This window comes from Leucoraja erinacea, chromosome 34 (assembly GCF_028641065.1).
Source record: "Leucoraja erinacea ecotype New England chromosome 34, Leri_hhj_1, whole genome shotgun sequence".
NCBI lineage: Eukaryota > Metazoa > Chordata > Chondrichthyes > Rajiformes > Rajidae > Leucoraja > Leucoraja erinaceus.
The window spans coordinates 16,832,075-16,857,218 of record NC_073410.1 but is presented as its reverse complement, the minus strand read 5'-3'; the positions used below and the strand labels follow the sequence as shown (position 1 = coordinate 16,857,218).

The 25,144-nt window shown below is 49.2% G+C and overlaps 1 protein-coding gene across 1 annotated transcript in view; it reads right to left on the bottom strand.

Moving 5' to 3' along the window:
- The window catches only part of LOC129713054 (annexin A7-like), a 60,548-nt gene that overhangs the window by 6,231 nt on the left and 29,173 nt on the right, over positions 1-25,144 (bottom strand). Inside the window, exons 6-10 of the mRNA XM_055661933.1 lie at positions 20,006-20,129; positions 18,630-18,724; positions 16,900-17,013; positions 10,004-10,174; positions 2,806-2,976 (exon numbers count right to left, since the gene is read on the bottom strand). Coding sequence (XP_055517908.1) covers positions 2,806-2,976; positions 10,004-10,174; positions 16,900-17,013; positions 18,630-18,724; positions 20,006-20,129 — 675 coding nt within the window. The remainder of the gene's footprint in view (positions 1-2,805; positions 2,977-10,003; positions 10,175-16,899; positions 17,014-18,629; positions 18,725-20,005; positions 20,130-25,144) is intronic.

The window sequence follows — 25,144 nt, the reverse complement described above, 5'->3', positions numbered from 1 at the left end:
TGGCAGGAAATTGCGTAGGGGGACCAGCCCTCCTGTCCCACTTAGTCTAGTATATATATATATATATATATATCAACACACACACACATATACATATATATGTACACACACACGTAAATACACACACAAACATATATATACACAAATACACACACATACACACACACATACAGACATATATATTTCCAACACTTATTAAAGCTCTGATCTTGTTTGTGTGTATATGCGTGTGTACATGTGGTTGCCTTTACATCTTTGCAAAAACACTACGCAGTAACGATTACGTTTACATATTCTGATTGACATTGTCCCCCTCGAGGCCAAGGACACCTTCACTGAACATTTTATGCTTTATTTCTCGACATTACTGATTAAAGTTTAAAAAAATCTAAAGACTTTGAATTTAAAACGACCAGCTTCAACTGATGACGTCACAATGGTTCGGCTAGCAGTGATCAGCTTCACTTACGTTCGGGAACGGCTTGCGTTGGAGGATCACGCCCCCTGTGGGGGGGGCTACGGGTAGGGAACGGGTGAGTTGGGGGGAGTAGACCCAACAGGTCTAGTAATAAATATATATGTATAAACCCTCGTTATAATGGACCATGGTATGGTGTCCGTTATTACCGATTGTCCGCTATAACCATATATGGGACTTCTCCTTTGACTCCTCCCACTTTCTCCAAATCCAAGGCGTAGCTATGGGCACTCGCACGGGCCCCAGCTATGCCTGCCTCTTTGTAGGGTACGTCGAACAATCCCTGATCCAGGTGTACACTAGCCCTACCTCCTGCACCCATGCAGAACTCACTTACTTCATCAACTTCAACACTAATTTCCATCCTGCACTCAAATTCACTTGGACCATCTCCCTACCGTTTCTAGATCTCACCGTCTCCATCACAGGAAACAGACAATTGAGCGACATCAACCACAAACCTACTGACTCCCATAGCTAGCTAGACTACACTTCTTCCCACCCTGCTTCCAGTAAAGATTCTATCCCCTACTCCCAATTCCTCCGTCTGCACCCAGGATGAGGTGTTGCATACCAGGGCATTGGAGATGTCCTCATTCTTTAGGAAACGGGGATTCCCCTCTTCCATTATAGATGAGGCTCTCATTAGGGTTTCCTCTATATCCCGCAGCTCCGCTCTTGCTCTCCCTCTCCCCCATTCGTAACAAGGACAGAGTCCTTACCTTTCACCCTACCAGCCGTCGCATACAACTTATAATCCTCCAACATTTTCGCCACCTCCAACGGGATCCCACTACTGGCCACATCTTCCCATCTCCTCCCCTTTCTGCTTTCCGCAGAGACCGTTCCCTCTGTAATTCCCTGGTCAACTCGTCCCTTCCCACCCAAACCACCCACTCCCCAGGCACTTTCCCCAGCAACCGCAGGAAATGCAACACCTGTTCTTTTACCTTCCTCCGCGACTCCGTCCAAGGACCCAGGTGAGGCAGAGGTTCACTTGCACCTCCTCCAACCTCATCTACTGTATCCGCTGTTCGAGGTGTCAACTTCCCTACATCGGCGAGACCAAGCGCAGACTCGGCGATCATAGAACACTTCCGATCAGTCCGTCTTAACCAACCTGATCTCCCGGTGGCTCAGCACTTCAACTCCCCCTCCCATTCCCAATCTGACTCCATTGTCAGAGTGAGGCCCAGCGCAAATTGGAGGAACAGCACCTCATATTTTGCTTGGGTGGTTTACACCCCAGCGGTATGAACCTTGACTTCACTAACTTCAGATAGCCCTTGCTTTCTCTCTCCATTCCCTCCCCCTTCTCCCACCAATCTTACTGTCTCCGACTACATTCTATCTTTGTCCAGCCCCCTTCCCTGACAACAGCCTGAAGAAGGGTCTCGACCCGAGATGTCACCCATTCCTTCTCTCCAGAGATGCTGCCTGTCCCGCTGAGTTACTCCAGCATATTATGTCTACCTATGGGATTATCATTGTATAAGTTGGAGAAATAAACACTGCAGATGCTAGTTAATACACAAAAGTACACAAAGTGCTGGAGTAACTCAGCGGGTCAGGCAGCATCTCTGGGGAACTTGGATAGGTGACGTTTGGGTGTGCAGGTGGCCGCAGACACAGTCTGGTGGTGAAGGTCGGCAATTCCATCCTCTATCACCAAAATCCGTTGTGCAGAGGTCCATAACATCGAGGGCTTACTGTACAGCATTTAGACCATAACACTGACAATCAGGCTGTGTCCAGGTTTGCTGCTGTAACAGTCTACACCAGTGTGCAGGGCTTCACCTTGTGATTGCACACCCAGCACAGCACTAAAACTACTGCACGTCTCTGTGTTGTGACTGTTCTCACTGCTTCTAGCTCCACCACCAGAGATGACAGACTTTCCCATTCACCCAATGTAAACCTACACCACTCTACAAACCTCTGGAGTACTGTGTGACGGCCCCAGCCATTCTTCCTGTCAAACGATAGTGCAGGGGGGGGCACGGTAGTGCAGCGCCAGAGACCCAGGTTCGATCCCGACTATGGGTGCTGTCTGTACGGAGTTTGTACATTCTCCCCATGACAGCATGGGTTTTCTCCGGGTGCTCCGGTTTCCTCCCACACTCCAAAGACGTGCGGTTTTGTAGGTTAATCGGTTTGTTAAAATTGTAAATTTCCCCCAATGTGTGTAGGGTAGTGTTAGTGTGCGGGGATCGCTGGTCGGCGCGGACTCGGTGGGCTGAAGGGCTTGTTTCGGCGCTGTATCTGTAAACTCAAGTGAAAGGTAGCAAGGGGCCTCTGCGCCCGAGCTAGGTTACTGAAGCACTTACCTTCCCGTACTCATGGACGGTAGCCTGCAGCTGCGGGAAGCTGCGTGTGGCCAGGATCATGTTGAAGGTGGACTCGTCCGTGCCCAGCTTGCCCTCCCCGGCATTGAACAGCCGCTGCGCATCTGCCGTGGCCTTCTGCATGTCCACCGTCTGGGTCTCGTCACGGTTACCCTGCCACAGGAAAGCACAGAGGTGTTAGATTTGTCCACAATTAAGGCTTTAATTCACGGAGGGGGGGGGTAGATCAGCTTTAGTGACGTTCAAATTAGTTTATTGTCACGTGGACCGAGGAACAGTGAAAAGCTTTTATTGTTGTGCTAAGACAATGCAGTCATAGACTCTCCCTCTCTCTCCCTCTCTCCCCATGTGGTCATTCTCTCTCTCCTCCATGTAGATGTAGCTCCCCCCCCCCCATGGCGCTATAATCTCTCTCTCTCTCTCTCTCTCTCCCCAGCGAATTACTCAGTCCATCTGCGTTTATGCCCCTGTCCCACTTAGGAAACCTGAACGGAAACCTGAACGGAAACCTGAACGGAAACCTGAACGGAAACCTCTGGAGACTTTGCTCCCCAAGGTTTCTGTGCGGTTCCCCCCCATGTAATGGCAAGCTCTCTCTTGGGCTTTAAGGGTTTTGGCTCTCTCTGCCTCAGGTGAAGGGTGTTCAGGACAGGCCCTCCTTGTGGCAGGCATCTATAAACAGAGGGCAGAGCACTACCTGCACAGCTACAGGCCCTTCGCCCACCGCATCTGTGCCCATCACAATGATACCAACACCATCTCTTAAATGCCAGCTCTCTCTCTCTGTGAAATCTTCTATGCTGGCCCGAAGGGCCGAATGGCCTACTCCTGCACCTATTGTCTATTGCCATGCATTTTGATAGTATGAATAAAAGCATAGACTGTTTTATAAATGGGGAGAAGATTCGGCAATTGGAGGTACAAAGAGACTTGGGAATGCTGGTGCAGGATTCCCAAAACATTAATTTGCAAGTTGAATCAATAGACAATAGACAATAGGTGCAGGAGCAGGCCATTTGGCCCTTCGAGCCAGCACTGCCATTCAATCGGGCTGATCATCCCCAATCAGTACCCTGTTCCTGCCTTCTCCCCATATCCCCTGACTCCACTATTTTTAAGAGCCCTATCTAGCTCTCTCTCTTGAAAGAATCGGTAGTGAGGGAGGCAAATGTAATGCTAGCATTTATTTTGGGAGGGCTAGAATACAAAAGCAAGGATGTAATGCTGAGGCTCTATAAGGCGCTTGGTCAGACTGCATTTGGAATATTGCAAACAGTTTGGAGCCCCATATCTGAGGAAGTGCTGGCTCTGGAGAGGGTCCAGAGGAGGTTTACAAGGTTAATCCCAGGAATGAGGGTGTTTGATGTCGGCATTGGGCCTGTGCTCGCTGGAGTTTAGAAGGATGTGAGGGGACCTCATTGAAACTCGTCGAATAGTAAAAAGCCTGGATAGAATGGATGTGGACAGGATTCCACTAGTGGGAGAGTCTAGGACTCAGAATTAAAGGACTTCTTTTGAAAAGAGATGAAGAGGAATTTCATTGGTCAGAGGGGGTTGAATCTGTGGAAATCAGTGCCACAGACGGCTGTGGAGGTCGTCAATTGATATTTTTAAGGTAGAGATAGATTCTTGATTAGTACGGGTGTCAGGGGTTATGGGGAGAAGGCAGGAGAATGGGGTTGAGAGAGAAAGATCGATCAGCCATGATTGAATGATGAAGTAGACAATGGGCCGAATGGCCAAATCTGCTCCTATTACGTATGAGCTTAAGAACTCTATTTGGTGCAAACTGGAAAGGCTTTTGTGCGTTTTGCTTTCAGCATGTGCAATGATCTGTGTGAGCCCGAGCTAGATTTCAGTCGGTGTTTTAGGGCTTGGTGTGCAGCGAGATCAAACGTAGATAGATAATAGAAACTAGGCTGAAAAACAGGTTAAGCAGGTTAGTGGTGTAGTGTGCAGGAGCTGGTGAACGGCAAGGTGGACTCAAGCCAAGGCACCCTCTGTGTTGTTATAGAGTGATAAAGCCCAACGTCCATCCAGACCTGCATGTCCCAGCTACACCCGTCTGTGTTTGGCCGATATATCCCTCTAAACGTGTTCTATCCATGTACCTGTCCTATCCATGTACCTGTCCTATCCATGTACCCGTCCCATCCATGTACCTGTCCCATCCATGTACCCGTCCCATCCATGTACCCGTCCCATCCATGTACCTGTCCCATCCATGTACCCGTCCTATCCATGTACCTGTCCCATCCATGTACCTGTCCTATCCATGTACCTGTCCTATCCATGTACCTGTCCTATCCATGTACCTGTCCCATCCGTGTACCTGTCCTATCCATGTACCTGTCCTATCCATGTACCTGTCCCATCCGTGTACCTGTCCTATCCACGTACCTGTCCTATCCACGTACCTGTCCTATCCACGTACCTGTCTAAATGTTTCCCAAACGCTGTTGATAGTACCTGCCACTATGGCTACTCAAAAGTTGTCCCTCAGGTTCCTATTAAATCTTAAACAAACCTCTGGTTCGCGATTGCCCTACTCTGGGTAAATACTGTGTATCCACCCCATCTAATCCTCTCATGATCTTGTACCTCCAAATAAGATCACACCTCATCCACGTGCACTCCAAAGAATAGGCTAGATGCAGGAAGATTGTTCCTGATGTTGGGGAAGTCCTGGACAAGGGGTCACAGTTTAAGGATAAGGGGGAAATCCTTTAGGACCGAGATGAGAAAAACATTTTTTGTACAGAGAGTAGTGAATCTCTGGAACTCTCTGCCACATAAGGTAGTTGAAGCCAGTTCATTGGCTATATTTAAGAGGGAGTTAGATGTGGCCCTTGTGGCTAAAGGGATCAGGGGGTATGGAGAGTGGGCAGGTACAGGATACTGAGTTGGATGATCAGCCATGATCATATTGAATGGCGTTGCAGGCTCGAAGGGACGAATGGCCTACTCCTGCACCTATTTTCTATGTTTCTAATAGAGTCATAGCCTGCTCAACCTCCCCCTATAGCTCATGCCCTCGGGTCCTGGCAACATCCTCGTACATCTTCTCTGTACACTTTCCCATTTAACATCTTTCCTATAATGGATGACCAAAACTGAACACAATAGTCTTTAGTGTGGCCTCACCAACGTCTTTTTCAATGTAAATGACCTTCCATCTTCTATACTCAACACTCTGAACAATATGCTGAAAGCTTTCTTGACTACCTTATCTATCTGTGATGCCATTTTCAAGGAACTGTATTCATAGAGGGCTGGATAGGGCTCTTAAAGATAAGTGGATATGGGTAGAAAGCAGGAACGGGGTACTGATTGTGGATGATCAGCCATCACATTGAATGGTGGTGCTGGATCGAAGGGCCAAATGGCCTACTCCTATCTATTGTCATATGTTCATAAGTTATAGGAGCAGAATTAGGCTATTCGGTATTAGTATTTAGGTACATGGTTAGGAAAGGTTTCGAGGGATATGGACAAAACTCTGGCCATTAGGACTTGTGTAGATGGGGAAGTTTGGTTGGCATATGCAAGTCATGCAGAAGGGGCTGTGTCTGTACTATGTGGCTATGACTCTAGAATCGGTATGCATCATGTTATATATATAAGGGGGTGAGACATGGTGAAGTAGGTTGAGAGAATATTGACGAGGGGAACGGAGGATCACATTGTTGTCTTTCAAGTTAGCACAAACAACGTGGGAATGGTGCACGGTGGCACAGCGGTAGAGTTGCAGCCTCACAGCGCCAGAGACCCAGTTTGATCCCGACTATGGGTGCTGTCTGTACGTTCTCACCGTGACCGTGTGGGTGTTCTACGAGATCTTCGGTTTCCTCCCACACTCCAAAGACATACAGGTTTGTAGGTTAATTGGCTTGTTACATGTGTAAATCGTCCCTAGTGTGTGTGTGGGGTAGTGTTCGTGTGTGGGGATCGCTGGCTGGTGAGGACTCGGTGGGTCTGTTTCCACGCTGTATCGCTGAACTAAACTATAGAGGCAGAAGAAGAGAGGAGCTAGTAATCTTGTTGAAGCTAGAGGATATATTAAAGGAAAGGATCTTGTGGGTTAGGACTGTGCAACAAAGATATTAATGTAAAGGGACAATGTGTAGGAAGGAATTGCAGATGCTGGTTTATAACAAAGGTACACAAAATGCTGGAGTAACTCTTGTATGAAGGTAGACAAATCTCCAGGGCCTGATCAGATATATCCGAGGAAATTGTGGGAAACCCGAGAGGAAATTGCGGGAGCCCTGGTTGAAATTTACAAGTCATCTTTAAATACAGGAGAGGTGCCGGAAGGTTGGCAAAAGTTGTGCCTCTATTCATGAAGGGCTGCAGGGAAAATGCTGGAAATGTAGGCTGGTGTGCTTAACATCTGTAGTTGGAAAGTTACTAGAGAGTATTCTGAGGGATAGAATATACAGACATTTGGATGGGCAAGGGCTGATATGGATAGTCAGCATGGTTTTGTACGTGGGAGGTCGTGTCTTATAAATCTGGGTTTTTTTTAAGACGTGACCAAAAAGGTTGATGAGGGCAGAGCTGTAGATGTTGTGTACATGGACTTCAGTAAAGCATTTGATAAGGTTCCACATGGTAGGCTGCTCTGGAAGGTTAGATCGCATGGATCCAAGGAGAGATAGCTGAATGGATAGCAAATTGGCTTCATGGAAGGAAGCAGAGGGTGATGGTGGAAGGTTGCTTCTCAGACTGGAGGCCTGTGACTAGTGGTGTGCCTCAGGGTTCGTTGCTGGGCCCGTTACTGTTTGTCATCTACATCGATGATTTGGATGAGAACATACAGGGCAAGATTAGCAAGTTTGCTGATGATACAAAAGTGAGTGGTTTTGCAGATAGTGAAGATGCTTGTGAAAGATTGCAGCAGAATCTGGATCGACGGCATGGTGGGCAGAGGAATGGAGGTGCTGTAATGGAGCGGTCCCTGCAGTTCGTCTGTCCTTTTAAAAAAATATATTTGTCCCGTTTGCTGTCGTTTTTATATTGTTTTTGACTGTGTATATGTGGGGGAAACTTTTAAATCTCTTCCCTGCACGGGAGTCCCGACCTTTTCCCTGTCGGGTCTCCATTGTCGTTGGGGCCTAGCATCGTGGAGCGGCCTCCAGCCGGAACGACCTGGGGGCTCCAGTCGCGGAGCCTGCGGGCTCACCATCGTGGGGCTGGCCGAATTCAGAGTGTGGGGAGCTGCGGTGGCGTGAGGCTGTGACCAAACTTCGGGGCTTTGGGGGCTCCGGCTGCACGCCTGTGGACAGTGACATCGGGAGCTTGCGGGTCCCTGGTGGGAGACCGCTTTTCAGGAGCTCCCGCGGCGGCAGCTTCTCCCGCCTGAGTTGCGGGGCTGAAAATGGCCCGGAGCGGGGCCTGGCATCGCTGGCGCGGCTTTAACGGCCGCGGGACTTGCCATTGCCCGCTGGGGGTTCCAACATTAAGACCCGGAGCGGGGCCGGGCATCGCTGGCACGGCCTTAACAGCCGCGGGACTTACCGTCGCCTGCCGGGGGCTTTAACATTGGGAGAGGATGGAGAGCAGGGGAGAGACAAGACTTTGCCTTCCATCACAGTGAGGAGGAGATTCACTGTAATGGATGTTGGTGTGAATTGAGTTGGTTGTGTGTCTTGTATAATTGTTTCTTTTTGTCATATGGCTGCAGAAACCAAAGTTCCTAACGGAAAAATAAAGTTCATTGTATTGTATTGAATGGTTGATGGAATTTAATACAGATAAATGTGAGGCATTTTGACCTACATAGTGAATGGGAGGTCTCTGTGGAGTATTATAGAGTATTAGAGAGGGATTTAAGAGTAGGTACATAGTTCCTTGAAGATCGTGTCGCAGGTAGATAAGGTGGTCAAAAAAGCTTTTGGCACTTTGGCCTTCATCAGTCAGAGTATTGAGAAGTTGGGAGGTCATTTTGCAGGTGTATAAGACGTTGGTGAGGCTGCATTTAGAATATTGTGTTCAGTTCTAGCCACAATGTTATAGGAAAGATGTTGTCAAGCTGGAATGGGAACAGAGGAGATTTATGAGGACGTTGCTAGGACTAGAGGGTCTGAGCTATAGGGCGAGGTTGAGTAGGCTGGGACTATTTCTTGGAGCGCAGGAGGATGAGGGGTGATCTTATTGAGGTGTTAAATCATGAGAGGAACAGATCAGGTAGATGCACGGAGTCTCTTGCCCAGTGTAGTGAATCGAAGACCAGAGGACATTGGTTTAAGGTGAAGGGGAAAAGATTTAATAGGAATCCGAGGGGTAACTTTTTTACACAAAGGTTGGTGGGTGTATGGAACAAGCTGCCAGAGGAGGTAGTTGAGGCTGGGACTTTAAGGAACAGTTTTTTTCAGGTAAATGGAAAGGACAGGTTTGGAGGGCTATGGACCAAACGCAGGCAGGTGGGACTAATGTAGCTGGGATGTGTTGGCCGATGTGGGCAAGTTGGGCCGAAGGGCCTGTTTCCACACTGTTTCACTCTATAACGCTATCTCATCGGGTAAGACAACATCTCTGGAGAAAAGGAATGTGTTTAACACTTCCATATGTCTAGTCTCCCTCTCCCCCGATTCTCAGTCTGAAGAAGGGTCTCCACCCGAAACGTCACCAAATCCTTCTCTCCAGAGATGCTGCCTGACCCGATGAGTTACTCCAAGATTTTGTATTTATCTTGTGTGCCTAGAATAATTGTTCTTTTTTACAAATTTAAAGAGTTGATGGAATAATTAGGTCAACTTGAACTTATTGAAGCGTGGCTGATGTTAGGTGGGATTGGGAAATGTGAAGCCTATACTCAAGTCGTTCCAGTGATCGGCAGAGGGCAGCACGGTGGCGCAGCGGTAGAGTTGCTGAACTGCAGCGCCAGAGACCCAGGTTCCATCCTGACTACGGGCGTTGTCTGTCCACAGTTTGTACGTTCTCCCTGTGACCACATGGGTTTACTCCAAAGACGTCGAGGTTTGTCGGTTAATTGGTTTGGTATAAATGCAAATTATCTCTAGAGTGTAGAATAGTGCGGGGATCGCTGGTCGGCACTGATTTGATGGGCCGAAGGGCCTGTTTCCACGCTGTATCTCTAAACTAAACTGATCAGACGTTCTTGCGTCCACTGTCCAGCCAGTTTACACAGAGAGCACAATCGACACCACTGACTGACCTGTGACATTGAGATGAGCAGTCTCCTGAAATGTCCGCTGGTGTCTTTCTTCAAATCCTTCTCCAGATCTCTTTCCAGCTCTACCTTGTAACAGGTCACAATGTCGCGGATCTGCTGGTTGTTCCTGGTGCAGAGGATCTCAATGAGCACCCGATCTTGTGTCCCGGCTCCCTGCGGAAGAGGAGGTAGAGGAAATGAGGACGTGAATCAACGGAATGAAGGGATATGCGGAAGATGCAGGAACGGGATACTGATTTTGGATGATCAGTCATGATCATATTGAATGGTCGAAGATCGAATTCAAGATGAATGGCCCTTCGACTATTCATATTGAGAGAATGGACCATGAGAGAATGGAGCAGCTGGGCTTGTACACTCTGGAGTTTAGAAGGATGTGCGGGGATCTCATTGAAACATATACGATTGTTAAGGGCTTGGACACACTAGAGGCAGGAAACATGTTCCCGATGTTGGGGGAGGTGATAACGATACAGGGGTGTGAACAGTGGAACTAGGACGGGGAGAGGGGGGAGGGAGGGAATTTAAGGGAATTAGAGAAATCCACGTTCATGCCGCTGGGTAGTAAGATGCCCAAGCAAATATATGCAGTGCTGTTCCTTCACTTTGCCTCAACCAGACAGTGGAAGCGGCCCAGGACAAAAAGGTCAGTGTGGGAATGGGAAGGGAAGATAGAGTGTTTGGCAAACGGGAGATGGCATAGGCCAAGTTGGACTGATCGTAAGTGTTCAGCAAAATGATCGCCCAGCCAGCGCTTGGTCTCACCCGGTTTTTAGGGGCACCACACCAGAATCAACGAATACTGTAGATGTGATAGGAGGAATGGTTTGGTTCACAGTAACCGCACTGGCCTCTCAGCCAAGATTTTGCGTTTGAGTGTACTCCAGGTAAGACGGGTCAGTAATACACAGCGACACAGTGGTATCAGAGAGGGGACACAAGAAGCAGATGCTGGAATACTGAGCAAAGCACAAAATGCTCAAGCAACTGGAGTGGTGGCACGGTGGCGCAGCGGTAGAGTTGCTGCTTTACAGCGCCAGAGACCCGGGTTCACTCCCGACTACGGCTGCTGTCTGTACAGAGTTTGTACCTTCTCCCCGTGATCTCCGGTTTCCTCCCACACTCCAAAGACGTACAGGTCTGTAGGTTAATTGGCTTGTTATAAATGTAAACTTGTCCCTAGTGCGTGTAGGGTAGTGTTAGTGTGCGGGGATCGCTGGACGGCACAGGCTCGGTGGGCTGTTTCCTCCCTGTATCTCTAAACTAAACTAAACTTAGCGGGCAAGGCAATATCCGGGGAGCAAATGGACAGAAGACGTTTTTCGTCAGGACCCTTCTTCAGACTGCAGAAGGATCCTAACCTAAGATGCCGTCTGTCCATTCCCACCCCACGTGCTGCCTGACCCGCTGAGTTCCTCCACAACTTTGTTATTCAGAGCAGTGTCGCAGCTACAGGGCGGCACAGCGTTGCAGCGGGTAGAGCTGCTGACTCGCAGTGCCAGAGACCCGTAGCAAGGATCGCGCCTGGTTCTCTGGTGCTCGACCAACTGCGCCGCTGTGCCACCCTTGCCGTCATTGAATACCATTTTGTATTCCACTGCAGATATGGTGGTGCCGTATGACAGGACTTTAGGTGAACAGGCAGCGAATGGACGGATATGGATCAAGTACATGCAGAGCAGATTAGTTTAACCTGGCGTTATGATGTAGCAATGTTACAAAATTTTGAGATTTAAAAAATCAAGTCTGCAATTTATCCCATCAGATAAAGCATAACAATAAGTTTAATTTGACACCAAATTCACTTTCATATCTCAAGTATTAAAAAAGTTATGGCCATTTTCATACTCGGAAATTAGCATCTTGTTCCCTATTGATTTTCAATGGACATTACAAAAAAGCTGTGATCTTGGATAATCAAAGGCTCATTTCTTAAGGAAAGATTAACATTTTTAAATAGCCTAAGTGTCCAAAGATTATTCACAAATAATTCACAATATAACATGATTTTTATATCTAATTTACATTAATTTATAGGCCAAATGGAAGGAATTTAGTGTTCAATTGCTGTAAATAAATGCCCATTTAAATCGGCTTTCTAGTGGGTTCATGTGGAACGCGCTGGTTTAGAACGTTGACAGCGCGCTGGATTAGTGCCCTCAAATGCCGAGAAAAATGCTGCGGGATATAAAAAGCCCAAAATGAACTACTCGCTATAGATAACTTGATATATAGGGTTATATATATACCCCATTTAATGTAAAAATAAGGTACATACCTTTAATTGTTTGCTTTATAAAACCCTGGGGCTGCGAGATGTTGCGGAATCAGAGAGTAATTTTAAACTATTATAACTATATTATCGAGGCCTATAAAACTAATAATACCTTTTGCGACCGGGTCTTGCAGCGATTTATCGTTAATGATTTACTAGGCTGAACATGTGCGATTAGTACAGCCTAGTAAAAATCGCGTTTTAAACCCGCCCCCTCCAAACAGCGCCAAAACGCGGGCCTGGCCGAGGGCAGATTCCCAATGGCGATTCAGGTAGGTTTTGTAACATACCTATATGATGGGTCTAGCCCTTGTGGGTTGTACAGCCCGTTCCCGTAGAAACACGGAACTACAGATGCTGCTTTACATAAAAGGACACAATAGTGCTGGGGTATCTCAGCAGGTCAGGCAGCATCTCTGGAGTATGTGGATAGGTGATGTTTTGGGACCCTTCTTCACTACAGCCTACTCTACTGTCCTATGCTTTAATATCACGAGGACAGAGGTAGAGGTGAGCTTGGCTCAGGGATGCAGGAGACGGTGTTTGAACAGCCTCTACCCCTCCTGGAGATCACTCCTGTGGCAGAGTACTTAACCTGGCTCTGTCACCACCAAAATTGGGCTTAGATGGGGTAGACAGTCAGAACCTTTTACCCCAGTGTGGAAACATCAAACACTAGAGGGCATTGCTTTGTGAGAGGGGCAAAGTTTAAAGGAGATGTGTGGGGCAAGTCTTTGTTTTACAGAGGGTGGTGGGTGCCTGGAACACGCTGCCAGTGGTGGTAGTGGAGGCTGATACGACAGAGGCCTCGCCCCGGCCACTCCCTCTTCTACCCTCTCCCATCAGGCAAGAGGTACAGAAGTGTGAAAACGCACACCTCCAGATTCAGGGACAGTTTCTCCCCAGCTGTTATCATGCAACTGAACCATCCTATCACCAACTAGGGAGCAGTCCTGACCTCCCATCTAATTCACTATTTTTAATCAGACTTTACTGGACTTTATCTTGAACTAAACGTTATTCCCTTTATCATGTACACTGTGGATGGCTCGTGCAGGGAATGAAGGGATATGGATCATGGGCAGGCAGCGGAGATTAGTTGGTCTTGGCATGATGTTCAGCACGGACGTTGTGGGCTGAAGGGCCTATTCCTATGCTGTACCCCTCTATGTTCCATAAGATGAGGCCTTGCTCTGGCATGGGGCTGCACTGCTGAACTGTTCACTGTGATAGCCCAGGGCCGCTGCTGGCCAACATTACATTAATCTGAAGTAACTCTGATCCACTGAGACTCGGGGGAAATGACATAATGACTGTTGCTGGAATTGCTGCATTTAAGAGATTATCCAATCTTTCCCCATAGCTACAACTATCCAGTCCTGGCAACATCTTAGTACGTCTCCTCTCCACCCTTTCCAGCACTATTTGGAAATAACAATGAGTAATCTTGGAATACTGAAACATCCCTTGTTTTAAGTTGGGAGATGGAGATTACATTCAATATAATGGGCCTGTCCCAGTCGGCGATTATTTAGGCAAGTGCCGGTGACTGTCATAGTCGCAGCAGGTCGTCGAACAACTGGCGACAACCTACGACAGCACCTACGTCAGGAGAAGTCAAGCCACGCTCATTGGCGTCAAACCCACTGTCGCTGACATTTTTTCAACATGTTGAAAATTTAGCGGCGATCAGAAAGACGCTACGACTTTTTGTGCGACTGAGGGGACGACTCCGGGTGACCACCGGTGAACATGTGGCAACAAACTAGTCGCCTGTAGTTGCCGAAAAATCGCCTAACTGGGACAGGCCCATAATGCACTTTACATTCCCACATATTCCACTATTCCCAGGAATTTATGCGGCTGGGCGGCACGGTGGCGCAGCGGTGAAGTTGCTGCCTCACAGCGCCAGAGACCTGGGTCTGATCCTGACTACAGGTGCTGTCTGTATGGAGTTTGTACGTTCTCCCCGTGACCTGCGTGGGTTTTCCGGGTGCTCTGGTTTCCTTCGGTCCACCCATACTATACACACTAGGGACCATTGACAATTTTACCAAAGCCAATTCACCTACAAACCTGTACGTCTTTGGAGGGTGGGAGGAAACCGGAGCACCCAGGGTAAACCCACACAGGTCACGGGGAGAACGTACAAACTCCGTACAGACCGCACCCGTAATCAGGATCGAACCCAGGTCTCTGGCGCTGTGAGGCAGCAGCTCTACCGCTGCACCACCGTGCCACCCCCTCACAATGGACTGAGATTAAGATATATGGCATCCACGGTGACTTGCTCATTTGAATTTAGAACTGGCTTACTAATTGAATGCAGAGGGTTGTGGTGGGAGAGTGGTATTCTGTGCCCAGTGCAGTTTCACAGTGATCTGTTGTTTGTGATATGTATAAATGTCTTGGATGTAAATGTGGATGGGTTGGCAGATCATCATCCGTTCCGACAAGCAAGGCTTTAGACCAGAACCAGGCCCCTGTGCCACTAATATGGAGTCAAGGGATATGGGGAGAAAGCAGGAACTGGGTACTGATTCTGGATGATCAGCCATGATCAAATTGAATGTCAGTACTGGCCTGAAGGGCCGAATGGCCTACTCCTGCACCTATTTTCTATGATTCTATGTTTCTATGTTTAAACGCTTTATCAGCTCACGCACAGCACAGGTTAGAAATAGAGGGCGGCAGGGTGGTGCAGCGGGAGAGCTGCTGCTTCACTGTGCCAGAGACTCGGGTTCGATCATGACTACGGATGCTGCCTGTACGGAGTTTGCACGATCTCCCCGTGAGCGTGGGAGTTTTCTCAGGGTGTCTAGTTTCGTTTAGAGATACAACGTGGCAACATGTCCTTTGACCCACTGAATCCGCGCCGACCAGTACACTAACACTCTCCAACACACTAGGGACAATTTACAATTCTTAACCAAAGCCAATGAGCCTACAAACCTGTACGTCTTTAGAGTGTGGGAGGAAACCGAAGATCTCGGAAAAAACCCACCCAGGTCACGGGCAGAACGTACAAACTCCACACAGACAGCACCCAAGGTCAGGATGGAACCCGGGTCTCTGGCGCAGTGAGGTAGCAACTCTACCGCTGTGCCACCGTGTCGACCCGCGCCAGGCCGCACCGGTTTCTTTCCACATTCCAAAGATGTGCTGGCTTGTTTGGCTTCAGTAAAACATTGTAAATTGTCCCTAGTGTGTAGGGCAGGGCTAGTGTTGGGGGTGATTGTTGGTCGGTGCGGACTCGGTGGGCTGAAGGGCCTGTTTCCGCGCTGTATCTCTAATATCTAAAGTAAGGCTGAACTCTGAACACCCACAGGCAGTGAGAGGCAAGCTCTCACAATACTTTTCCAACAAACACTGCCTGGGTGTGTCCTTTGTGCTGAGGACAACATTAAAACCAGCACTTATTTTCCATGCAGCTGCAGATGAAGGGCGCCGCCCTGTGCTGTCACGGCAGGCAGTAGGATCGAGGCCAGGCTGGGAGTGGCGAGTGTGGGCCTTTTACACTGAGGCTCGCTGGCCTCCACATCTCACACCCTCACCATCTCCAGCGGCTGCGGCAATCACCGGCGGTACACCGCGGCAACACGTGCCGGCAACGGTACAACAGCCAGGCACAAGGGTTGGAAAGGAAACTATAATCCGAGTGCTATTATCTGTCAGAGCAGGGCTTAGCCAGAGGACAAGGTGGGAGGAGGGATCTACCAACATTGCTCAACTATGGGTAGATCATTTCAGAATCGAAGATTCATTTATTGTTCAAAGAATGAGGAAAAACTGCAGTCCTTCCACACACTTCCGGCACCCTCTGGAATGTTCTAGAATGGTTATTTAACTGCAGGGTGCTTCACAGATAAGTCTACATGCACCTCCCAGTCAGAGCTGAGCATTGGCTAATGTTACCTTCAGCTCATAAGTTCATAAGTGATGGGAGCAGAATTGGGCCATTCGGCCCATTGAGTCTACTCCGCCATTTAATCATGGGTGATCTATTTCTCCCTCCTAACCCCATTCTCCTGCCTTCTTCCCATAAGCCCGGACATCCATAATAATCAAGAAAGTTTTTAATCTTCAGCCCGTTGATTCCACGCTGACCAGCAATCACCCTGTACACTTTCCTAAACACTAGAGACAATTTACAATTTTACCAAAGCTAATTAACCTACAAACCTGTATGTGTGGGAGGAAACCGGAGCACCCAGAGAAAACCCACATGGTCACAGGAAGAGCATACGAACTCTGTACACACACAGCACCTGTAATCTGGATCGCACCCGGCTCTCTGGCACTGCGAGGCAGCAACTCTACTGCTGGCAGATGCAAGTTTACAAAAAGAGTGCTGGAGTAACTCAGCGGGTCAGGCAGCATCTCTAGAGGAGATGGATAGGTGACGTTTCGGGTCGGGACCCTTCACGAGACTGCTTCCTGAACGACATTTCAGATTGGTACCTATCTTCAGTCCCGAACCAAAACATCACCCATCTATGTCCCTCAGAGATGCTGTCACCCCTGAGTTACTCCAGTACTTTGTGTGTATTTTTCCCCAGTTGTGTTACTGATTACTGACAACAGATTAATGAACAGTAAGTACCTCCATCGCTTTCCTGAGACTCCAAGCATCGTAGTAGGTGGTCGGCTTGAACAGGGCGATGATGATCTCCTCCATGTTCCCAGTGAGCTCGGACTTCAGGTCTTTGATCAAATCCTTTAAAAGATAAAACACAGACACGTGTCAGTAGTTTAATTTATTGTCACGTGTAGCGAGCGACAGTAAGAGACTTTGTAGCGCGCTAACCCGTCAGCGGAAAGACTGTACACGATTACAATCACGCCGCCCACAGTGTACAGATACAGGATAAAGGCCAAGATGAAGTCCGGTTTAAGATAGTCCGAGGGTCTCCAGTCAGGGTGGGGGCCTGGCTAGCCCACCGCACATTCCAAACTCGGCCCCGAGCCACCGGGGTCGACGGGACCTGCGAGCAACCGCCGAGACCGAGGAGGAACACGAGAGCGAGGTGCAGTGCCGAGAACAATGGGGGGACCTAACCGGGGGCCGCTGGGAATAAAGGGGGGGGTGCGGCAGTGAGGTGAAGCACCTGCAGTAGAGGCAGGAGATACTTGATTTGAGTTTAGTTTATTGTCACGTGTACCGAGGTACAGTGAAAAGCTTTTGTTGCGTGCTAACCAGTCAGCGGAAAGACAATACATGATTACAATCGAGCCATTTACAGTGTATAGATAGATACATGATAAGGGAATAGGGTTTAGTGCAAGGTAAAACCAGTAAAATCTGATCAAGGATAGTCTCAGGGTCTCCAGTGAGGTAGATAGTAGATCGGGACGGTTCTGGGAGGGAGGAGGCAGGTTTTGGAGGGAGGGCAGTGGAAGAACAAGGCTCGACCATCGGGAGAGAATGGGGATGAGAGGAAGGCTGCGATCAGGTGAAAGCGAGAGAGAGTTGCAGTGTGAGAATGGGAGCAAAAGGAGCTGTGTGTGTCTGTGAGGGACAATATGGAGAGGCTGAGGTGGGTGGGAGGGAGAGAGTGAGAGATAGTGTGGGGAGAGGGAGAATAGGAGAGACGAGGGGTAGGAAGAAGAAAAGTGGGGGAGAGCAGCAAGGTGAGAGAGGGTGGGGTGGGAGGGAGAGGGGGGGGGGGGTGAGAGAGAGGGTGGGGTGGAAGAGTGAGCGAGGGTGGGATGGGGAGGAGGGAGGGAGGGTAGGCTAAGAGGGGGAGACAGTGGGAGACCACTCCTGTAAACCAGTGTGAGTGACACTGTACCCCAGCCAGGTGTGATCAGTACACCAGTGATTCAGTGCCCACGTTCCTGTTCCCAGTGGAGCTGCCCCCCAGTGCCAGTCAGTGAGCACTGTCCCGCTGGGTGTTGTCTGTGGGGTGTGGAGCAGTGTGGGTCTGAGTCTCAGGAATAGTATCCTTGCGTATACCTTAGGGGCGGCACGGTGGCGCAGCGGTAGAGTTGCTGCCTCACAGCGCCAGAGACCCGGGTTGATCCCGAGTGCTGTCAGTACGGAGTTTGCACGTTCTCATTGTGACCGCGGGGGTTTCTCCAGTTTCCTCCCACATTCCAACAAGGTTAATTTACTTTGGTAATGAAATTGTAAATTGTCCCCAGTGTGTGTCCCCAGGATGCTGTTAGCTGTTCGGAGCGGACAATGGGCTGAAGGGCCTGTTTCCGCACTGTATCTCTAAAGTGTAAAGGTGAAGTGTTAGAGTGGGTGAATCAGTGAGGTCTCCCAGCAATGGGCAGGTGGTGAGATGGGTCAGGGAGATAGATAGATAGCAGTGGAGCAACTACACGCACCTTGCCATATAGGGTCTTGAATGCCAACTTAATCTTCTGTCTCTGGTCGTTGGAACGGTTGGCGACTACGTCAATGATCGCCTGCTCGTTGGTCCCTGTACGAGGAGAAGTGAAAGCTCTTTTATACCCGTGTGTGGCCAGAAGAAATGAACCATCAAAGCAACGCATCAAACTGCTGGAGGAACTCAGCGGGTCAGCCGGCATCTCTGGAGAACGTTAAGAAACCTCACCTGTACATGTTCTACAGAGATGCTGCCTGACCTGCTGAGTAACTCCACACTTTGTGTCCTCTTGTGTATTAACCAGCATCTGCCCTTCTTGGTTTCAATAAATTAAACGTTTCAAGATCAGAAACATGGGCCGGCATGCAGGCGCAGCGGGGGATGGGGGGAGGGAGGGGAGAGGGAGGAGAGAGAGGGAGGAGGAGAGAGAGGGAGGAGCGGTGAGGGGAGAGAGGTGAGGGGAGAGAGGGAGAGAGGGTGAGGGGATAGAGGGGGGGTGGGGGAGAGAGGCGAGAGAGGGGAAGGGAGAGAGGGGAGTGGGGAGAGGGGGAGGAGAGAGGGAGGGAGTTAGGGAGGAGAGAGAGAGAGGGAGGGGAGAGGGAGAGGAGAGAGAGGGAGATGGAGAGAGAGCGGAGAGAGAGAGAGGGGAGAGAGAGAGAGAGAGAGAGAGAGAGAGAGAGAGAGAGAGAGAGTTTGGAGGATGGAGGGGGAGAGAGGGGGGGGGGGAGAGAGAGGGGGAGAGGAGAGGAAGGGGAGAGAGAGAGGGGGGGGGAGAGAGGGGGGGGAGAGAGAGGGGGGGAGAGAGAGAGGGGGAGAGAGAGAGGGGGGGAGAGAGAGAGGGGGGGAGAGAGAGGGGGGAGAGAGAGAGGGGGAGAGAGAGGGGGGGAGAGAGGGGGGGAGGAGAGAGAGAGGGAGAGAGAGTGGGGGGGGAGAGAGAGGGAGAGGGGGAGAGAGAGAGAGGCAGAAAGGGTGAGAGAGGGGTGATATAGGGAGAGAGAGGGGGGAGAGAGGGGGGAGAGGGGGGAGAGAGAGAGGGGGGAGAGAGAGAGGGGGGAGAGAGAGAGAGGGAGAGGGGAGAGAGAGAGGGGAGAGAGAGAGGAGGGGAGAGAGAGAGGGGGGAGAGGGAGAGAGAGGGGGGAGAGAGAGAGAGGGGGAAGAGAGAGAGTGGGGGAGAGAGGAGGGGGAGAGGGGGGGGGAGAGAGAGAGGGGGGGAGAGAGAGAGGGGGGAGAGAGAGAGGGGGGGAGAGATGGAGGGGAGAGAGGGGGGAGAGAGAGAGGGGGGTAGAGAGGGAGGTGAGGGGAGAGAGGAAGGGGAGATTGTTCTCACTCCAACCCTAGATTGAACCAAAGTAGCACTAACGTGATGGAACTCACCAGCCCCCTTCATGGCCTGCCGCAGGATTTCCGCATCACTCTGGGCGTTGAAGTTACCAACAGGCTTGATAGTGCCCTGCGTCCCCCCTCCAAGGGACAGGCCTCCGATATTGGGCATTGAAGGCTGTGCCCAAGGAAGATGAAACAAGTTAATGAAAACTTTAAAATTACTCCTCTCATAAAATCATCCACTTCAATTTTAAAGACATTGACATTTACCAACTTTTACAGATGAATTCTCCATCTTCCAACCTACCCTGCTGCACCCCTTTCATTTTTTTCATCTGCATTTTCTCCGTACCTATAACAATGTATATACACTGAGTTTATTTTTCTATTTTGTACAACCTGATGTACTCTAGCACTGTATGATTTGCCTTCACGGCATGCAACACTGAAAGTTTTCCATAATATCATGATTCACGCGACTATAATAAGGCAGTAACTACCACACTCAGGCTATGTTGTAAATGAACAGCAAGAGTCTGCACACGAAAATGCTAGAAATACAAAGGGCGGCACGGTGGTGCAGCGGTAGAGTCGCTGCCTTGCACTGCTATAGCGCCAAAGAACCGTGTTCGATCCCGACTACGGGTTCTGTCTGTACGGAGTTTCTACATTCTCCCCGTGGCCTGCGTGGTTTTTCTCCGAGATCTTTGGTTTCCTCCCACACTCCAAACGGACAGGTATGTAGGTGAATTGGCTTGGTATAAATGTAATGTGTATAGGATAGTGTTAATATGCGGGGATCGCTGGTCGGCATGGACTAGGTGGGCCGAAGGGCCTGTTTCCACGCTGTATCTCCAAACTAAACTAAACACCAAGCATGTCAGGTAACCTGTGAGGAGCGGGAAAGAGAGTTCCCATTGAGGGTCGTAGAGTGATTCATGCACGGGAACAGGGCCTTCACCCCAACATTCCCATTACGACCAAGATGTTACCAGGAAACAGAACCATCCTATCAACAACTAGAGAGCGGTCCCGACCTCCCATCTACCTCATTGGAGACAATCAAACTATCTTTAATCAGACTTTACTGAAATTTATCTTGCACTTTTCCCCTTATCCCATATCTGTACACCGTGGACGGCTCGGTTGTAATCACGTTTAGCTTTTCCGCTGACTGGTTAGCACGCAACAAATCTTTTGACTGTACCTACAATAAACTAAATGACAGTTACACTAGTCCCACTTACCCATGTTTGGCCCAGATCCCTCCAGCCTTTCATATCCATATACCTGTCCAAATGTCTTTTAAATGTTGTTATAGTACCTGCCTCAACTACCTCCACTGGCAGCTTGGTCCATACACCCACCACCATCTGAATGAACGTTGCCCCTCAGGCTCATTTTAAATCTTTCCCTTTCTCCTCTGGTTCTCCATTCCTTTACTGAGTAACTCTGTGCATCTACCCTGTCTATTCCTCTCATGTACACCATAAGATCACCCTTCAGCCTCCTTCACCCATCACAATACATGATGTTTCTCCTCTTATGCTCCTGCTTTCTCTCCAGGTTCATCCTCTTGAATATTCTCAAGGAGCCCTGTGACGCTGAGCACATCCTAGCTCACCAGTAATCAGGAACGATTGGGTTGATACGATACAATGGCAATTTATTGCCAGACCGAAGTGCGAAATTTGCTATTACATACAGCCATACAATAAAATAAAGAGCACAACACACAATAGAGTCCAACATAAAACATCCCCACACAGCAGAATTAAAAAGTTTCTCACTATGAGGGAAGGCACCAAAGTCAGTCACATGATGAGGGTTTGACAGCACTGGGCCTATACTCGCTGGAGTAAAAAGAAGCACGAGGGAGGTGGGAACCTAATGGAAACTTACTTCCACCAATGGAAGAGTCTAGGACCAGAAGGCACAGCCTCAGAATAGGACATACCATTAGAAAGGAGATGAGGAGGAATTTATTTAGTCAAGGAGGCCTAGTCAAGGGCTATATTTTCGGCAGAGATTGACAGATTGTTGATCAGTATGGGTGTCAGGGGTTATGGGGAGAAAGCAGGAGAATGGGGTTGAGAGGGAGTGATAGATCAGCAGAGTAGACTTGATGGGCCGAATAGCCTAATTTTGCTCCTATCACCTATAACCTTATAAACTTATAAATCTACAGTTGCCACAGGAGCAAATACAAAACCTTGTGTAAATTAAGCATCTTTGTCGGCATGTACAAACTCTGTACAGTAAGCCCCCACACAGACAGCACCCGAGGTCTGGATCAAACCCGTGTCTCTGGTGCTGTGAGGCAGCAGCTCTACCAACTACGCCACCGTGCCAGTTTTCCCGCTCCAATGTGCTGCCCTTAATCATAGATTTATGCCCACCAGTCCTGTATCCCAGTGTAATACTGACCTTTAACTACCTTGCCCAATTTGCCCACGCTATCTTGGCATGCAGTTGAAAAGTTCATAAGTGTTGGGAGCAAATTAGGCCATTCGGCCCATCAAATCTACTCCGCCATTCAATTATGGCTGATCTATCTTTCCTTCTCCACCCTATGCTCCTGCCTTCTCCCCATAACCCCTGACACCCATAATAAACAAGAATCTATCTATCTCTGCCATAAAACTACCCTCCACAGCCTTCTGCAGCAAAGAATTCCACAGAATCACCACCGTCTGACTAAAGAAATTCCTCCTCATCCTTCCTAAAGGATTGTCCTTTAATTCAGAGGCTATGTGACGGTTTCACAGAACTAATGGTCTTGACCAAAACCATCACCTATCTAGGTTCTCCCGAGATGCTGCCTTGCCCATTGAGTTACTCCAGTATTTTGTCTTTTTTTAGCATGCACAAGCCCATTTTAACCCATGCCTCTGTACGCTCCAATATTATTGCTTTATTCAGTGCTTTCTCTTGTCACGGTTCGCACTGATACGTCATCTTGGCACCTCCAATAAGTCAAAAACTAGCGTTATATCATATCAGCACCTCCAGTAAGTCAGGAACTAATTTTAAATAATTCTATCGTTTCCCCTCAACCTCTGATGTTCCAGGGAATACAATCCATGTTCCCGATGTTGGGGGAATGTTCCCAATGTTAGGGGTCATGTATCGATCTACACATTAATTTCCCATATGCCTCCGTGGACTATCAGTGTAATACTGAGCTAAGTTTCCAATGTGCAGCTCTCTGTGAGACAGCACAACAATGATTTACTGGGGACATAAGCAAAGAAACACTGGGAAAGCAGTGTCATCGGAGAGCGAGGGGGGCCATCAGAGAGTGAGGGGACTGTCGGAGAGTGATGGGGGGCCGGAGATAGTGGAGGGACGCTGGTGAGGGTGGAGGGCCGTCGGAGAACCATCACGCGATTGTGTCCACGGTGGCCGTTCCAGGATGCTCCGGTGTGATCACAGAGGGAACTCGTGGGGTGGGGGGGGGGGGGGGGGGGGGGGCAGGGAAGGGGGGAGGGAAGAGGGGGGAGGGGGGAGGGAAGAGGGGGGAGGGAAGGGGGGAGGGAAGGGGGAAGAGGGAAGGGGGAAGAGGGAAGGGGGGGGGAGGGAAGAGGGGGGGAGGGAAGAGGGGGGGGGGGAGGGGAAGAGGGGGGGGAGGGAAGAGGGGGGGGGGAGGGAAGAGGGGGGAGGGAGGGAAGAGGGAGGGAGGGAAGGGGGGGGGGGGGAGGGGAGTGAACCATAAGGGCTTTATTGAATACTTCTGAACCTTGTCGGCACCCTACACGTGGCGACTCTTTGCATAGTTGTGTGCTGTATGCAAAATAAAAACTTTCACTGTACAAGGTACTTGTGACAAATAGCTCATCCCAATGAAGCCACACCCAACACTTCAGCACTATAATGACCAATGTCATTTGCACACGGCTGTGTTGTTTTCACATGGTCAGCACGTTTTCCATAGTTATTTTGATATTCAAATGTCCTCACTACTCGCTCTATCTCTATCATCCTTCAAGGCATTTCTCAAAACATCAAAATGGTGGGTGGCACAGCAGTAAATGAATGCGGGTGAATGAATGCGGGTCGTCGGTGTGGACTCGGTGGGTCGAAGGGCCTGTTTCCACACGCTCACAAACTAAAAAACTAAAACCTTAGTGTTTAGTGAGGGGGGAAAATAGGGAATTAGGGGAGGGCACCTGTAAATGGGGAATTAGAGGAGGGCACCTGTAAATGGGGAATTAGGGGAGGGCACTTGTAAATGGGGAATTAGGGGAGGGCACTTGTAAATGGGGAATTAGGGGAGGGCACTTGTAAATGGGGAATTAGGGGAGGGCACCTGCAAATGGGGAATTAGGGGAGGGCACCTGTAAATGGGGAATTAGGGGAGGGCACCTGTAAATGGGGAATTAGAGGAGGGCACTTGTAAATGGGGAATTAGGGGAGGGCACTTGTAAATGGGGAATTAGGGGAGGGCACCTGTAAATGGGGAATTAGGGGAGGGCACCTGTAAAAATAGGGGAGGGGTATTAGGGGAGGGCACCTGTAAATGTGGTTGGATGCATATATATGTATGTTATTTTATTTACCTGATTTATTAAATGCAGCTGTTCTCTAGAATATGTTAATGGCAGCATTAGGAGCATGCAGGGAGGGATTTCACAAGTTCATAAGTCATACATTTAAGCATTCAGATAGGTTAATGGAAGGGTTTCGGCCCGAAACGTCGCCTATTTCCTTGGCTGGACAAAGGTCAGATATGAAAAGCCAGAAGGTGTGAGACAAAAGGATTGAAGAGCCAGTATTCAGTGTTATGAAGCTAGAGGGAGGAATGATAGGCAGAATTTGCTGGTACTCTTCCCTAATTCCCATTTACTGGGGAGAGGGAAAAGATATTTGTGCAAATGGCTGGAAAGGTGGGTCATAGAAGGTGTAAGGGATTGGGGGGGGTGCAGAGGGGAAAAGAAGGAATGGGGGGGGGGGGGGGGGGGGGGGGGGTAATACAGGGGGAAAAAGGGAGGGGGAGGGATGAGTAGTTTCTTGTTTAGTTTAGTTTAGAGATACCGCATAGAAACAGGCCCTTCGGCCCATAGGGTCCGCGCCGACCAGCGATCCCTGCACACTAACACTATCCTACACACACTGGGGACAATTACATTTATATCAAGCCAATGAACCTACAAACATGTACCTCTTTGGAGTGTTGGGGGGAAACTGGAG